General features: G+C 42.4%; 1 protein-coding gene across 1 annotated transcript in view; it reads right to left on the reverse strand.

The window, feature by feature from the left end:
- Positions 1–555: 555 nt before the first annotated feature.
- The window catches only part of BCL2 (BCL2 apoptosis regulator), an 89,287-nt gene continuing 71,119 nt past the window's right edge, over positions 556–18,723 (reverse strand). Inside the window, exon 2 of the mRNA XM_072328617.1 lies at positions 556–690. Within this exon, the coding sequence (XP_072184718.1) occupies positions 556–690 (135 nt within the window). The remainder of the gene's footprint in view (positions 691–18,723) is intronic.

The raw sequence follows: 18,723 nt of genomic DNA on the forward strand, positions 1-18,723 counted from the left end.
TTGACTGCATGCATGTACCATGTTGAGCCGCTTACTCTGACCGCTCTCGCAGGCAGGACGGGATTAGAACTTTGTTCACATTGACCTTTTCTTTCAGAGCCCTTCTAGCCATCCCAAAAATTGCAGGGAGATCTATACAATTACACAGCCTTTAGCAGCTCAAGTAACTGCCTTCCTAAGTGTAAGCAGGTAGGTCTTTGTCAGTATACTTGCTCTTTGCAGATAAAATAATTCAGACAACTGCATCAATTAAAAAAAAAAAAAAAAGAAGAACCTAAAATGCTTTGGGGCTCATTAAAGTTAAGAATAACAACATGATGTGATGACAGATACAACTTGCAGAGTTTCTGAAAATAGCAGGTTAAAATGTAAATATATTTTAATAAATAATTTTCCTGCAATGTAAAAATAAATGATATTTCCTTTGGCAGTAATAGCTGATTTAATCTTTAGCCAGGAAGTTGTTTTGCTCATAAAATACCATTGTGCTACAGAAAAAAAATATTATTTTGCTGTTTTGACAGACTTTTGTAATCCACGATAAACTGGGTGACTCTACTTGTGTCCAAGATAAGCGCCAAGAGTGATGCAAGCTCCCACCAGAACCAGGCTCAGGATGGTCTTCAGAGAGATCCAGGAGAAATCGAACAAAGGCCTCATACTGTTGCCGTACAACTCCACGAAGGCATCCTAGAAAGGGAAATAAAGGAACATCAGAATCACAGTAAATATTGAAGAGAGGGAGGAGAGCTTCTTCACATGTAGTGGTCATTCAGCAATCACTTTGGTAGAAAAAAACCCCACAACACATCGATGTATGAAAACAGTGATTTGGGAGCTATGTTTTTGTGCGGTGCTTAGCACAAAGTTCTCCTGCCTATTTCTTCACAAATATTGCTGTAATTACTTGCAGTCTTACATCTGTTTTAGGCATGGCCTGTCCAACAGCGAATATAGTAAAAGCATTTTTTAAACAGGAGTAACTCCCTTTTGTCTCCCATTTGTGTATATACAAAAACACATGAAGCATGGAATGGAAGAGATTGGAACTTCATTCTCCAAACCTTTTGCTTCCACTGGATAACGGGCATCTATTTTATTGACCAATATTTATTGAGTTCCTTAGGGATGGGGCTCAGAAGACTCCACAAAGCCGTCACTGAGATGTTTCTTCTGTGTGAGGTGAAGCTGTTAGGGTGCAGTTCTGTGTTATGCTACTGCTGGCCTTTCATGACTGTCAGCAAAAGGGCTGACACCTTAGTCCTGTGTTCCTGATAGTCATTCCCCTGATTCAGCAATGGTCTGTTTTTGTGCTCCACAAATACAATGGGATTTTGACTGGGCCAGTGATCAGATCGGTAACACCCTGTGCTTACTGTGTTTCTTTCAAGCTGCCTGCCATTCTTTACAAACATGAAACCTGAGAACACTCAGAGAGGTAAACCACACTGTGCTGCGTGAAAGCAATGAATAATGAAGCTGAATGGCTTAAAAAAAAGAAAAAAAAAAAAAAAAAAAAAGGGGGAGAAAAAATAGAGTTTAGGACAACTCTATCCTTGTGCAACCAATTAAGGTCTGCACCCAAACCACAGAGATAAACCCATCAGACAGCTATCCATTGTATCCATTGTGGGGTTTACATCATTCTCTATTATCCTAGGCTTCCAAATTTTTGTAAAAGCAAACATTCTCTACTTATGTTGCCTTTAGACATTTTGTAATGTTACTATGCTAGGTGGTAACCTGCCTTCTGAAAATGCACACATGTCACGGATTGCAGCAAGAACAAAGAGTAACAGGTCTCTGCCCTTCACAGGAACCTTTCAGCCAGATGCATTTCCCATAAATCACACATTAAATAGCCTTCCTCATTAGCCTTTTCTAGATATTGTTAAAATAAGTGCATTTATGGTTATACCACGAGAGGGCGTGTAAGGGTTTTTATATTGTGCCATTTTGATTCCTGTTCACTAGACCAAGTGAGATGCAAATAAATAAAACATCTGTAACCTCCAAATGTGTTTTTATATTAAGTAACATTGGCGCGTGTTGTAGGTAAGAGTGAGTGTGTCAGTAACAGAATTGCTGAGGGGTTTGCCCAACAGTTTGACCCAAATCGTCTTCCTCCTGATATCTCTTAATGCTTCTTCCTCCAGGCAATCATTTTCAAACTTGAGCATCCAAGACTATATTCTTAAGTGAAGGCAGTTTAACCTTTGGGGCCAATGTCTTAACACAAACTGTTCTTCCCTGAGAAAATTCAACAACTTTTGCATAGCTGTGTTGTGTTTGAAATAGACATTGCCAAACCCTGGCCTCGATATTCTGCCGTGCTGATGAAGAGCCGAGAAGTACAGAGTTTGCTGAGCAGTTCTTTGGACAGCTTCCTTTATTTCTCCTTAAGGCTATGAAGTAACACAATATCCTAAAATGTTACAGACTGGGCTAAGTCCTGTTGCCGCCAGTGCAGACTCACTGACTTCCATGGGAGCTTTGCCTGGATAGAGAGTTCGAGATCATGCCTTATAAAAATACAAGAAGGGTAAAGTTCAAAACTTGGTGATATTATAATAGGTGGAAAACAGAGGAAATGAAAAAAAAAAATACCATGGAAATGCAAGTCATGTGAAAATATCTTAATGTTACATTTCCATGGTTTCTTTCTGTGGGCTGAGTCTCACTTCTGTATAGTAATGACAGCCGACGCACACCCAGTATCAATTGCAAAATGAGCATATTTTGTGCCTTCTTTCTACCCACGCTCAGCAACATTCAGCCCAGTTTGCCCGAGAGGCCATTTCTAACAATTCAGTAGAACCCCTGGTATTCCCTATGAGGATGGATAGAGGGTTACAGTAGAACTTGAAGACAAGGCAGACCTATGGTATAATGTATGGTTCAAAAGAGGAACGCCAACAAAAAATGTGTAGCATGCAGTACTGTTTTTGCTGAGATTATACAACAATAACATGAACCCAGCTTAATGGTGTCTGCACTATATATTACAAGTAGCTCTTTATGATCATTCTCCCTCCCCTTCTCAAACATCCTGATTAGACCTATTTCCGAAGCTTGTTTGAACAGCCTGTCACTATTTGTTTAAGTTTCAAACCTGTTTTAAATAAACACATGTCCATTTTATGTACTAAAACAAGGAGAGGGGGAGGGACCCATTACTGAAAACTATTTCAGCACAAGGAGAACCCTAAACAGAATTCTGACTGCTTCATAGGGTTTGTCTTCTATAAACCCACGTGTTTGTCACTGGATTTTTGTCACCTAAACTGGTCTGTTTAAAATAAGAGAAACTGCACTAAAACAAATAAGCTTAACAAAATTGCCTCAAACACTTGATGTCGTCTGAAAAGCACTTTATAATGAAAGCAAGGGTCCTCTTGGCAAATGGACCGAGGCGAGTTTTGGCTTGGTGAGGCCTTCTGGAAATCTCACACGGTTGGAAACATAAGGGTTGTAGGCCTTTAAGGCCTAACTATTTAAAATTTAATGGAATGTTATATCCTGGATGTAAAATTATATCAGGGCAGTTAAAAATTATATGGAAAAGAGCTCTTCATTCAGACCTGTAAGTTGCTTGAAAGTAATTTCTTTAGAAGCTTTTATGAAGTCAAATAAGCCTGTCATTCATTTATGGCATATATTCATGTTGACCGTTTCAGCACAGCAAGAAGGATGGAAGCAGTAAAGAGACGAACATTCTGCCTGATCTCTTCATGGTCCCTGTGCACCGAAGTGCACGCCTCACCCATCTGGGTTTATATGGTGGGCCAGGAGTAGGCCAAGAGCCCCACTCCCCACTGAGCTGCCCACAGGGAAAGTAGGTCCTGCTCAGGCCCTGGTGGAGTTTGTCACCCATGGAGGACAAGGAGGCACAATGGTGATGATGGTGTCCTGAGTGGTGCCCTGGCTCAAGTCAGCGGCTCCCAGTTGCACTACCTCTCTTGTCTGCTGGCCCAAATGTGGCAGTGCTGATTCAAGAAACAAATATCATTCATCTTTAACTACAGAAACATTTGTTACTTGCATTTGGGTTTGAGTTAGTCTCGGTCCTTTCGCAGCTCAGCCTCCATCCCTGCCCAAGAGGCAAGGCCTATCCTCAAGGCTGCAGAGGAGTCAATACTTCCCATATGCTGAGCCCAGCACTGCATCACTGGCACGAGTGCTCCCCCTGACAAGGCCAAGGGAAAAGCCAACCTCGGCATGGCATTTATGCATTTATGGCTGAGGGGGTGGTAGGGAGAGCAAACATGAGGAAGTAAAGACTTCCTTTTTCTACCTGAATCAAACAGCTGTTGAGGAAGTGACTTTATTTCCCTCGTTATCATTGGTTTGACAGGATATCCTCTTGAGCCACATTGTACTGAATGAAGAGCTGGTGAGCCTTCCATTTTACTGAGAGGGAATTGGTTTGCAGCTATTCTCTGCTGCCCTCTCTTTGACTCCAAAACAAACAAACAAACACCAGATCCAAACTTTTGAAGAAACCTGCTCAGTTCTGAATGACACCATGCTGCCATCTGTCATGGTGGGAGAGGGAATGACATCCGCTCCAATGCCATGATTTAGCAGCTGAACGACTTTCCACTCACCCCTGCTTCAATATGAGCAACATAAATTCTCATTAAAGCCTTCATTCCTGCATGGTAATTCATTTCAGAGGTGATTTGGGGAGGGAGAGAGAGAAGAGAGCTCCTTAAATCGTCTGATGTTTTTTTATGCAATGAAACCTCATTAAAATGTCATCTTGAAGCTAAATTAGAAAAGTTCCTGGAACATTAAAAAAAAAAAAAAAAAAAAAAAAAAAAGGCAGACAAATCTATAGCTGTTCTTCTCTTGAAGAGATCACGAGTCCTCTATGGAAACTCAAGCACTGAGGAGATGCAAATCAGTGCAGCTGAGCCCCTGGTGGTGGTGTGCCAAGGCGCAGTGTTTCATAAGGCTGGTGTTGTTAGAAGGGCCGGTGTCTTTGTACACCTGGAAGTGTTGACATGCTAGCACTCCAACCAGGTCTACTTCATTGAACTATAACATGCAGGAAGGGAAGGTGTCACAAACCATCCCACTGACTGCTAGCAGAGTACCTGCCCACTGCCTTGGCTTTGGTGCTGGTACACCTGATCAAATCTCTATACAGGTGTTTTTTTTTTTTTAACCCCTCACCTTTTCCTGTGATAGAAATTGATCTATTCTGGATTCTCTGTTTTCACAATACCCTACACAGTCCTAGAGCTGCAGCTTCAATTAGTTTGCATCTGCACACCCTTTTGTTTCTCCTGTGATATCTGAGGTTTGTGACTTTGGACAAAACTGGTTCTCGTCACAGTGTTTTCAACGTATCTTCTTCGTTCCGTGTTCTTGTCATTTGTTTAAATACTTACACTGGTGACCCTATGTACTGGGGCATGTCCTGCTGCCCTTATTGATGCCAGGCTCTCAAGTGAAGTATATGTAAATTCAAATCAATGGAAATACTATTTGCGCGGGGCTGACTAAACATAGCACTCAGATGGAGACATTTATGGGGTAAGGAATAATCGCGGTTAGATTTCTTCATAGGAACTGACGCATGTGCTTAGAAATACATAAATAAATCTGAGTGGTTATAGCAATGAGGGTGACTGTTCCAGTTCATGCTGCTGGAAAGTGAACCTGTTGGCAGATAGATTTCCTCCACAGCTGACAGAGATGAAGGATAAACCTATGCTATGGGGAATGGTCAAGCCATTTCTCTTTAAATATGGGGTTAGTAAGGTGCAGATCATTCAGCTTGCATGGAAAGCCATGCAGTGCTCAGACAAGGCTGCATTCTTGTTAAACCAAATCAGCATGAGAAATGTTTCAGCAATTTTGTCTTGGCGTCTCTGCTTAATTTAGTTAGACGTGGCTCTGCAGTATGCAAAAGCCCAGACCTAGGGGAGGTTGCCTGGTTTTCTTATTCCTGGAAAGGCCCACACTAAAGTGAAGTGTTCCTGGCATCAGCTGTGCAATGTCACTGCAGCAGTTCATTGGTGGTATTTAATGGGTGCCACTTATGGGGGAGCAGTATTAGCATTAAGGAAAGAAAGAAGGTGAGGAGGCAGTCTGGAGAAAATCCTCCATGTTCAAACAACACAGTCAAAGCCGCTCTGCTCAGTCCTTGACAAGTTCTTCTTTTTTGAAGGCTGGTAAGCCCATTCAACCAATCATCTTCTATTTTTTCACATTGATATATAGCAGTTATAGTTTTATATTAGTTTTAACTTTTGGAGTTATACTTGGGCTGAATGGTAGAAGCTGTATATAATTCATACATAGAAGGAAATTGCATGTATTTTCACACATCTCGGTTGCACTAAGAACCATGTAGTTTTAGGCCACCTTCTTCTTCCAGTCAAATTTAGCAAACCATTTCCAAGGAGTTTACATTCACATACAGAGGTGAACTTAGGAAACGCCACAGAGATTTGTGGATCACTTTGGAGAACAGAACAAGCATCGCAGGGTTAGTAAGGGAGCTGTATAGGAAACTGTTAACCACACTCTGAACCTCTGATTAACTATCTGAGGCAAGTGTCGGGTCAGCTGTGGGAGCACAGGTGAAGATAATTCAGCTGTGCTCCTGGAAGGGGTGGAGCCTGACTCCACCTCTCCTAGATCCCATTTAAGGGCTGACCAGCTCTAAGGCAGCATCTCTTTCTGGAAAGTGCTGCTTTGTGGAGTTCTGGTGACAAGTCTTAATGTTTTCCATCTTGACTGAAGGCCTCAGAGCTGGTGAGTTTTTCCTATAGATAACCTCTGGCTATCTATTTACAACTATTCTTGTACTATTCCAACTGTACAGGGAGCTCATGCTCTAACACTGCAAGCTTGATGATCCTTGGGGTCCCTTCCAATCCATTCTATGACTCTGCGTACACTTTGCAAAGAAACACAGTATATTGGGATCACTGACACAGCTTTAGAATGACGGTAAAGGAAAATAATGACAAAATGGGTCTGAAAGATGACAGGCCCGATTCTTTCAAAGCCTTGTCTAAACTCTCAATAATTTACTTTTAATGTGAGTGACCTTACACTGGAAATAGTCTACCTAATTTAAAAGCCCAAATTTGACAATTTGGTTCTGGCAGGTATTCTGCTAATAAAGGGAAATATGTACATGTGCACACCATTAAGTTCCCCACATGCTCCAGCTGCCAGTATCTGTCACTCTCAGGATGCAGCAAAAGAGTTAAATCATGTAACAGTCTGAGAAATGGGAACTGAAAGTAGCTGCTTGTAGAAATGCTCAAAGTGCTTTGGCACAGCTTTTGTCATCAGCCCACCACTTCGGCAATGGAGGGCTTTGTTTAATGCATTTATCCTGCTGTGCGGCGAAAGGGCTCAAGGCACAGGTATTAGTCGAGGTAAACAGGGAAAAGAAAGACAGAAGGAACTAGGGTTTGCCAAGGCAGGGCTCTCTCAGTGTGGTCTCTGGCAGGACAGGCAGTTCATGGGTGTCATGTGGAGGGTGGAATCGAACTAGTCTGAGCAGGTTGTGCCATCAGCTGAGCCACGAGGGACTGGTCATGCATTTTCCCTGCTGCTTGTTTTAACATCTCTTAGGGAAATACTTGATCCCCTGTTTGCTGTCTAAACACGGTGTTCTGATCCCCAGGCCCCTTGGCTTGCCTGCTTTGCACTCTGCCTTGAGCACAGCATACAGAAGCATTGCTGCAGCCGTAGTGCTCTGGCCCCACACTGGCCAACACGGCACTGCTGCAGAACCTCTGGTAAAAGTTCAGGCAAAGCTACTGGCACCGTCTTCAGAAATGCCATGCATTCTTCACATGGCTCAATGCAGGCTTTTTTGCTGTTTTTTTTTTTTTTAAAGATCTTGTGACAATCAGTTGATTTACAAGGAGAAATAAACAGCGAAGGTTATTTGATGATAAAGTAATCTTATGATATATCTGCAATTTAACAAATAAGTACCAACAAAATAAAATAAAGGTTGAGCAATATTAAAAATGCTGTGGGCTTAAATGGGCAGGTAGCTTCTACCAGGGGCCATGTGGCAAATAACAATTCATGCATGTGTTTTCTTTGGCGAGCAGCACTTCATTAGCAGCCCAGACCATTTTTGCTCACCTGTGAAAGCCTTATTTGAGCAAGAGACAAGGCAGTGTTCTTTGATAATGGATTTCTCATGCCACTTCCTAAACCTACCGTTGTATGCAGTGCCCCAGCAGGTGCTGTAGGATCAAGCTGTAAGCCCCCTGCCATTGCCCAGCATACAATGGGAGGGAAGATCTCTGGTATCAGTGTGCGATGCATTGCTGGATCACCTTGTGGGACTGCTCCACTTAGTGCTGTTCTTAAAGGCCTCTCAGAATCTTGCTCTATGTTTTCATCCTTTCATAGCTAAGTGGTAATGGGGAATTAACACAATGAGAAGTTCCTGGCCTGCATCAGCTCAGAAGAGATTGTTTTTTGGTCCAAGTGCCTCCGCTCCACTCCTATCTGTTTATTTACCACGAAACCTGGGAGACCAGTGATGGGTGACCAAGCAGGAAAAGGAGCTAGGAGAGGCTGTGCAGACTGAGGAAAGTGGGAATTTAGACAAAGTCAACTGCCTGTCACCTGTTGTCACAGTGAGCTGAATCCTACTGTCACCCCCAAGACAGCTTTATGAGTTGCTTTACCTGACAGGCACTCATTGGGTGGGCTGGGAAAACTTCAAGTTTTCTGTTCATCCAGAAAGCCCTCCTGCGTGTACTATCAGGTAAGAGCTAAGAGGGACCGTATGAAAAGAACAAGGAAAATCGGGGTGTGAGGATATGGTTTGCCAACAGATTGAAGGGCTTTGTTTTACTATTCAGATCAGCTCTTAAATTAATTTGCATGCACAGTTGCAACACGTTAACTACAACCATTAGATTTATTCAAATGCCACCATGCAGAAACAAAATAAGAAAGTTTAATGAGTTGCAAATAATCTCTGTCCCTCCACCTCCAATACCAACAGCAGGCATCCTGCAGAAGTGCTAAAAGATCCCTTTTCCAGGGCCCACCTGCTCTCTCCTCCTTTCTAGTCCTTCCTCCCACCTAGAAGCAAGTACCATAGGGATGTTTGACAGAGACACACCTCCAACCCTTACACATGCTTTAATTCCTCTGTAAAAGGTAATGCTGTATAGCTGATGCATGAAAGGGCACAAAGTCTGTGTGTATCCTCTCAGTGGAAAGCTTTAAAAAATGTCACACATTGGTAGCAGGAGAAAAAGGGTCATTTCGTACTACAGAGGCTGTGCCGGTGTCACTGCTCTGGCCAAATCCCTTGATGGAGACAAGGCTTATACCATCAAAGGAGGCTCCAGCATGGTTGAAATACCTCCCAGACAACGTGAGCTGCACTGGCAGAGACTCTGCTACTGGGTGTTAAATCCACATAAGTCTACCTAGTGGGAAGGGGAACCGTGCCAAAAAAAAGGTATCTCTGCATACTACCAATGTGACTTTTTCCCCATGAGATAGTTACGCTGGCCAGACTTCATCAGGTAGACCTAAAGAACTATTATTTACAAATTAAGATAGTAATTTATTTTAACCACGTGTTCAGCGCTGATCTGTGTCTGTGCACTTGCTGTGCACTCAGAGTCATTTTTACTGTGAAAGAGATAAACCTTGGGCACCAGTAAGGTTTTAAAAACTTAATGCTGAAATCCAAGGGCTGTAGTGGGCTCTTCTTTTCTTTTGGTGGTGATGTGTTGTTCCCAATGAAGTAAGCTGGTCTTCCTGAGCTTTGTTGCTATCAGTTGGATCTCCTTCAGGTCTTGCAGGGCAGGAGCCTCAGCTCTTCTGTGTGCCAGATGCTCACATTAATTGCTGGAGCAAGTCTAATGCTGCTCCTTACAACCCAGCAGCATTGGCAGCTCAGGGTGAGGGCTGAGGCAATCTAGAATGTCAGCCCTCTGAAACAACAGGTTCCTTGTGGTTTTCTTTGGAGCCTGGTGCTCCTGAGAGGAGGCAGAGGCTGTGCTGCTGCAGGATGATGGACACGAGGGTGGCCACACTCTTGTCACCAGAGCCTGAAGCACCGCTATCAACAAGTTACACATCCACATCCTTGGGAACAGCTGAAATACAGCCCAGCCTGCATTCCTATGGCCAGTCATTCAAAACAGAAACTAAAGGATTTGGTTAACTGCTTTATTTATTTATTTAATGCCTGCGTGTCCTTGCAGATCATTCACAAAGAGCTGAGCATTTATATTTCCTGTTGACGAACTTTGAAAGGGAGAATGCCAGTGGAAATTGGATCTCTTAATGAACAAGTTCTGTGGACAGCAAGTCAGATGCAAATTCATGAAGTATTTAAATCAGTTGTTGTGACCTTGAACTAATGCTGCTAGGAAGCAGAAGGCCCTTCACTTAGGCAGGAAAGACTGGTAATTACTTGGTGCGCTGGTGTTTCCAAGGGAGCAGAAATGTCATGCTAAAGTTCAGATACTCAAAGGAAAGAGTAAGAAACAAAATCATGAATACCAGCCAAATAAAAGAAAAAAAAAGAAAGAAAAAGAAAAATGCATTACCTATGAAATCAGTGCTTGAAAGCTTTCCCACTTTCTAAGATAAATACAACTTCACAGATTGGAAGCTGCTGATCAAAATGGCTACAGGGTCCCTAGCTATTTGCTTCTCTGAAAACTTTTACATGCAGGTGGGTCTATATGGCAGAGTGTGGTTCTAAGGAGAGAAGGAGGGAGCTGACTTCACACCAAACAAGCTGGCCCAGGGGCAGGTGTATGGATGCAAGTACTGTAGGTACATAAGAACAGTACTGTAGGCAGGCTAACTATTCCTGCTGTGAAACTTGTGCAGCTACTGCTTAGACACAGCTCATCTACCAGAAATAATTGTTGGCTTCATTTGTGCACAAATACAGCACTGCCTTCTCTGTGCAGCAACGTGCGCAGTGACTCCTGCCCAAACAGCTGCTGTTGGAAGGCCAGGCTCTCTTGCCCAGGCACTTCCAAGTAGCCTCAAGAATTTCATTAAAGCATTCATCTGCCCTCACTGAAGTGCCAGAGGAAGTGGTTGCAAGAGCTGAGGGATTCCTGTCTGGTGGAGGGAGAAGGACCAGATCTGGAAGTAGGTATTGCAGTTATCTAGAGAATTAACCACAAATAACTCCTGTGTGCCACACCTCCTGTGCCTGTCTCTCTTCAGGTGATGAACTGTGTCCATCTAGACTCTCTTTGCATCACAGTTCAGCTATTATGCTCATCCTCCTTTTTCTCTGTCAAGCCTCCATCACAGATGTCTGCTGCTCCTGTCCCAGAGCGGGAAGGCACCAGGATTGTTTCCACCAGCTTTGCAACAGGAGGAGCTTCCTTCCACAGGGGCAACCCTCAGCTGGCAATGTATGGCTGGAATCCAGCGTATAAGTGACATAAACCCCCCACAGGAGCTGCCTTCACAATCTCCTATAATTAACTGTTGTTGCTATAAGTTTAGACAAACCCAGGAAATCACATGCAAAATTCTGTCTGATTTGCTATCTAATCTACTTCTATCTAGGTTCTTGTACCGCACACATTGCTGTGGTATCTGAGCATCTTGGTGCCTGGATGCAACTCAGTTGAACCATTTTCAAGCTAAGCTGCTGGCCAAACACTACTACCTGCAGCCAACTGTCTTGCTATGAACAAACGGCAAAGAAGCATCTTCAAAGGCTCCCCAACATACCAGCTTCTCTTGTCTTCCTTTCCCAGATAATGTAAGATTGGGAAACTTGCCAAGCATCACGCTAAACTGAAAGAGACATTCAAATTGCTGCAAGTATAAGAGCCAAGGGAACCCAGTCTGCCAGAATGTTATTGCAGCAGTCTCAAGGAGCTCACGGCATTAAGACTTCATTTTGTTGTGTGCCTGCCTGTCTAGGAGATGCATCACTGGAGGCCAGAAAAGCATTGCTTCCTCAATATTAAATACTAGCGGCTTGGACAACTGCAAGCCATTTGTTAGCTTCAAGCTTTTGAATCAGTTTTCTTTCTTTTAAGACGGGAGGCATTTGATCCTGTGGTTACTGTTGCTTGAAACAGAACTTCTGCTTTCAAGGGGGTTTCAAATAGACTCCTTTCTGGTGAGCATACAATCAAAGCAGGAACGCAGAAAAGGACCAACAGTCAAAAGGGTGATGAAAAGAAGCTGTGTTATTTCTGGATGAGAAATACTAGATATAAGTTTGACTGATTTAAGCCCCAGTAAAGGAAGAGAAAAGTTCAGAACTTATCAACATTTTAACTGTAAAGAAGCAGTCTTCCCCCCCAAGATGAACAATTTATACTGATATCAAAGAGTATTCTGAGTCATTAACTGAAATATGTTGTGCTGGTAGAAGACAGTTATATCAGCAAGATTTTGCCTACATAAGGATTTGCACCAGCACAGTTTATATCCCTAAAGGAAGTCATATTCTGAACCAATACGGGCATACTGTATAGTGTAAACAAGGCCTGAAAAATGGGGAAAATTTTGCAGGCCAGTGTTTTGATCTGCATGTTTGTGTTTTAAAAAGTTCTGTATGTGTATAATGACAGCAGTTACAGTAAAAAAGCAACCACCTAGGGCAACAAGAAACTAGAAGTAATCTAAAATCCCTTCTTTGTTTTATCTATTTATTCCCACAGCTTTATTCACAGAGGTGGTGGGAGTCAGTGAAACAAGCTGAGATGAGCCTATGATCATAGTATTAAGTTGATTTGACTATTAGATAACTTTAATTTAAATGTTCCCCACGGGGTTTCTGGTATTTTTTTTTTCCTTATTTACTTCTTGAGACTATTTAATACTTTGACCTGAAGGAAGAAGATTTTGCGCAAGCAAGAGGATTAAAGGTTCAAATTAGTTAAAGATGAAACAAATCAACTGATTCACCAAAGCCCAGCGTTCCCAGTGTCACCAATAATACTATCATATATTAAACCATTAATATGCTTGAAATGCAGGAAAAAAAAGGTATTCAAAGCATAGATTACTGGTGGCGTTTGCTTTAAAAAAAGCACTGCTCCATTGCATACTTTTTACTGAACTTCTATCCCATCCAAATGGATATCCTATATGTCAGTAATAACCATGGGATGGTTAAATGGGCTCCTGTCATACCTGTTTCATCTGGTATGCTGCTTTTATCATCTTTGTCACTGATAGCCATTCCTAAATCGTACCTCTTAAATTGTGTCCTTTTTGTATCTTGGGTTGGTTTGTTGATTTTTTTCGCATTCTTTGTCCAGGAACTCACTTTCCACATGTTTCTTTAGCTATTCCTCGTGTGATTCCTTGTTCCCTGTGAGGACAGGCTGAGAGCTGAAGCTGTTCAGCCTGGAGTGGAGAAGGCTCTGGGGTGACCTGATAGTGGCCTTTTAGTATCTAAAGGGGGACTATAAGAAAGAAGGGGGCAGACTCTTTGCAGGGTTTGTTATGACAGGAGAAGGGGAAATGGATTCAAACTGAAAGAGAGGAGATTTAGGTTGGACGTAAAGAGGAAGTTTTCTACAGTAGGGGTGGTGAAGTACTGGAAAGGGCTGTCCAGACAGGTGGTGGATGCCCCATCCCTGGAAACACTTAAAATCAGGCTGGATGGGGCTCTGAGCAACCTGATCTCACTGTAGGGGAGTTGGACTAAATGGCCTTTAAGGGACCCTTCCAGCACAAACAATTCTTCCTTCTACGCCTATGTGACCTTCTTTTCTTCATTACCTGTTTTTACTATTCATTTCCATGCATGCAGTATTGCCTTGCACGGTTTCTGCAAAGCATGCATGCATACAGAAGTTACACCTTTTCATGCTGATATATTGCTCTACAGAGTCGAACTTAGTACAAACACAAGGTTGTCATTGTGCCAGCTAATCATGCTTAAGCTGTGATCCCAGCAGGTTTTAACTGCAGATGGATGCCACAGTGCTGAGTGCAACTTAGGTGAACGTAATTGCAAAGTCACACGTGCTGTGAGGCTGCATAGTTCTAGTGGGACTCTCCAAAGTTGAGTTCTGACACAGATGGGAATTTAATGTGAAGAAGAGCCCTGCTTAGTGCTCTGTGAGGCTGCAACACACATTTTGCATCTAGGATAAAGCTAAACTGCAATGATGACCCTATAAAAGGAGGCAGAGTTGGGCAGAAGTGTTTGAAATCAGGCTTGGTGCCAACACCGGCAAAACACCCTTTGGAAAGCAGGGACATCTGGGCACTGTATAGCTGTAGTTCAGCCCACTCAATGAATACCCAGCATAGAGAAGATGAAACACAAGCAGTAAACTTTATCGTGAAGCTGGTAGCCTGAGTCATATGACCCCTCTGAATGTTTTCAGTCTCCTGGGTGAGCAAACAGCTTCTAAAGTCCTTCTTCACTGGTCATTTTTCAGTTTTTTCAGTAGATTCAGTTGTTCTTTGCTTCATTTCTTAGATAGTAAAGTATGTGCTTACGTAACAGGTTTTTTAAAATGTGAAGCAGTACCACCTCAAAAAGATGAAAGTTTTGATCCATGAACGTAAGACCTGCTCTAATGAATTAGCCTTGTGGTCCACCTAGACAGTAAGACTTAGTGAGCCAGCTATTATCAGTTTGTGATTGATATCAGAGTTAAGACTACTTTCTTCCTTTTGGGTTTCACTTTTACAAGACTTTGTTGTGCAAGGTGTCAAGAAATCTCTTCTAATATGTGTTCCTCCTGATCTATTTGATCGAGCATAGGGGAGTAACCAAAGGTCCTGATACTACAGTTTTCTTAGCAGCTGAAGTTCAACATTGCTCACTCTGTTTCCTTTTCTTAAGCTGGAGATTATCAACAAAGACCTGCTGATGTCTTTACTTTCCTGGAGCTGTTAAAATGCTTCTGAATTTCTAGTTTCAAATTTCTTTGTCTTTGGAGATGCAGTTGTGTAGTGCTTGCCTTTTACAGCTCATCTAAATAGTGCTTATGCTATGCTATCCTTCCATACAGCAGTATCTCCTCTGCTTCTATGGACCAGTCTTTCCTTCCTGAACACTTTGTAGGTCAACATAAGGTCACTATAATGTTGTAGCGCTATATTTCCCTACTGCCCATTATAACTGAAATCACCCTCCACGGCAAATACTCCGATTGTTCTTTTGCTTTTAAGCTTGTTAAATTTATTTAAATACTTACATTTACTCAACTCTTACATCCAATACCTTCCCAGTTTTACTGAATTCCCTTTTATGCTTTTACCAAAATTACGACTCTCTGATGATCATAATTGGCATCACGTTCTCTGAATTCACAAGATGCTGCCATATACGCAGATGTCTTTAATAGACATATCTGACTAATATGTTCCCCAGATCCTCATAACTTCTGGCTTATTTGCCACATCTACTTCTGTTCTGATTCTCTCCATTTTCTAGGCTCTCCCTTCCCCAGGTATCCTCATTATCTCTCAAAGTAAAATGCCATCTCACACAATCTTTTTGGCCACACTCAGAAGCACAGAGCTCCTGCTGCTGTGCCAGGCTTGCATATGAAGTCAGGAATGACTTAGTCAAAGCGCTGTCTTGGACCTACAGTTTGTCCATCTATCTAGTCGAATTAAATTAGTCCCCAGTGAGTCTCCTGTTCTAAGCCAAATTCCTCTTCTTTTGACTGCATTCCCTGGGATGACTGGGGGTGTTTGCCTTGCTGTCTTGTCTCATTCTGATAGATGGGAAACCATCTTCTGTGATAGCATCTTCAGGAAGGTGATCTAACCCTTGGCTCTGGCTTCTTAAAACAAAGCCTTGGCCAAGCTGTATCTAAGAGCTACCCTCCCCTCCCACATGATGTTCATCCTCTGAGCTTCCTCAGTTTCTCACAGACATTTCTGGGATTTCTGAATATTTGAAAGTGAAGAAGCAGAAGCATTATGAGATCTAAGAAGATGATGTCCTTAACAGAAAATAACATATTTTAAGCAGTTCCCAAGTCAAAATAAGAATTGCTGTCTTTTTGTCTGCCCGCTCCCCCTCCCCCCCCCCCCCTCACCCAGGTCCCACTTAATTAACATAATTAGAAACAACTAAAAAGTGAGCTTTTGGTTGTGCAAAAAAAAAGTCAGTAGCAGAATTTCCCAAGAGAGTTCTTTCTCATTCTCTGTAATGCACTTCATTTCCTTCAACCTTCAAAAAATAAGCTTTCAAGTTAGGCTCCTAAACACATGAGTAGGCACTTAGGCTGGTTTTCCTCCTTTGTTTAGGCTGGTTTTCCTCTTTTGTTTGTCTGAGGATAGTTAGGTGCCAGCCTTTAAAATTTTGGACCAAGTAAAAGGTTTCAAAGCTACAGTTTGAATGGAGACAAGGGAAGTGAAACTCACAATCCCAATTCACAAATTCTAATAATGAAATTAAGGATTGTTGGGGCATTAACATTTTTTTTCTGAAAATCATGTTTGCATTTCCTGCTCTATTTATTTAACAGGGACCAGAATGGAGAAATGAGAAGGTGATAACAGGAAAAAACTTTTCAATAGGAAGAGAGAGGGGACTGGAACTAGTCCTATTGGTAAGCAACCAAATAACTGAAGAAGGAGTTCATCAAATGAATTACAGGGAGAGTGAACACAGATATGGAGCCTCCGCACTCCCAGTCCTCATTCAAGAAAAAAGAGGTATTTCAGATACATAAAGGCATGACAAAAGTTCAAGGCTGGTAAGACAAAGTATTTTTGCACAAGATCTACAATTAGACCATCAGATTCATTGTTACGGGATGCTGAGGCAGTGAGTTTAGCAAGCTTCAAAGGAGATGACCTTTCTTCTACAGTGAACAGAACCTTGTAACAGTTAATCCAAAATCATAAAAATTGGGAGCTTTCTGCTTGAATGATTTCATCAATCTCATCTCTGAATTCCAGGGATTAGCGTGAGTTCTTCATGAAGACTATGCATGGCAGAGGAGGGGCTGGGAAAGAGATTACTCTACATCTGCCTCTTGTGAGTACGTTGTGGGTACAGCCTGTGCTGGGTGCATCATGATTTTTGTGAAGAAGGCATATATACTTGTATATTGGCTGGACAGGGGACGTTTGTGTTCCTCAGTGTTTAAAGACTATTTTTGACTAAAAACAGCTCTGGTTGAGACAAAACCTATGGATTCCTCAGTTAAGATTCATATAGAAATTCAAAATATAAGCAACATTTTACCCTTAACTTAAGAAAAAATATATATTTATATAATTGTATGGGAATATGTTGATCACAGCCCGAACCTCTGATTAAACCATCTGAGGCAAGTGTCAGGTCAGCTGCAGGAGCACAGGTGAAGGATTTTGGAAGTTAAATGCAAATCATCGTAACAGGTTCAAGAGAGACTTTTTAAATGGACAAGTCCTTTAATCTTCAAGGGAATGTTTTTTTTAAAATCCATAATGAAAACTAAACAGTAAACAATAATTATTTGGTTTTGTCCAATAAATAATAATTAAACATATAATGAAAGTAGGGGAAAAAAAAGTGACTGTATTAAGAAAAAATGATAGATTTGCTCTTGATTTATTTGAAAATAAAACTCAACAACTTGCTAATGGATTTTCAGCCTGTGCCAGCATATAAAATGCTACTCTTCACAAGTGGCTGCCTTCGCTTTTTTGGCCAGCTATAGATGACTGATGGTCATCTATGGCTGGAAGCCATCTGGAGTTACCTCCCTGCACAGCATGGGGTCAGTGGCAACCACTGGCTGCAGAGATAACGTGGGCAGAAAGTCCCAGTACCACCAGTGTCCCCTGGACAGCCTGGCCAATGAGCTCAATTAAGGACATGGGGGTAGATAAAGCTCCACCAGGCCTTGGAGGGGCAGCCAGACTCTATGGGCCAGGGTTAGAGTGTGGAACCTCTGAGTGTGGATCTCTGTCAGGTGCTGCTACCCTCATGGAGGTCATCCATAGGATCAGGGCCCTACACTGTCTGCCTGCATGTGATGGTGCTACAGAAAATAACAAAGCCATGTTGAAGCCTACAAAGCTGCATCAGTCTTTTGCTGTTCTTTACTCTCCTGAGGACTCCTGCATTTATTCTTGTTTTTCAGCCTTCCTTGAATCTCCTTCATTTCCTCTCCTCAGTTCCACACCACTCTATTATGTATTTTTAGATAGATGTATGAGTGTATGTGTGACGTGAAATATTTTCAGAGAATATAAAATAGGTTCACAGAACTGTGTCTGCAGTGTGCCAGAGGTAGCATGCTGGTGTCTTTCTCATAGTTGGCAGTGCCTCCCCAGCTCCCTTCCTCCCTATGCAGGCACTTTCACTCCTTTCCTTTCAGACCACTAACCAACCACTGCTGATCACCTCTCATACCCCAGCCCACCACTTTCACTCTCAGTCACTTGCCCACTACTGTCACTCTGTCAGGGTGCACCTCACCCAACCCTTGCAGACGCCCACTCCTTATTGCTCACTTCTTGAAGCTTTTCATGCGAGCAGCAATACTAAGCAGGGGCTCAGCGAGACCTGTCAGTACTGTGGTAGATACAGAAAATTCAAAGCACAAAAGGAGACTTGAGGGGCAGGGACACTTGGGGACACAGCATGGTGGGCATGGTGAGGATGGGTCAATGGTTGGACTTCATAATTTTAGAGGTCTTCTCCAACCTATGGTTCTAAGTGGGAAATTCCTTATCCAGAAGCCTCAGCAGGTGTGGCTGTGTTAGAGGAACTGCAGGGGTTCACCTGCTTCAAGCACT

This window comes from Excalfactoria chinensis, chromosome 2 (assembly GCF_039878825.1).
Source record: "Excalfactoria chinensis isolate bCotChi1 chromosome 2, bCotChi1.hap2, whole genome shotgun sequence".
Classification (NCBI taxonomy): domain Eukaryota; kingdom Metazoa; phylum Chordata; class Aves; order Galliformes; family Phasianidae; genus Excalfactoria; species Excalfactoria chinensis.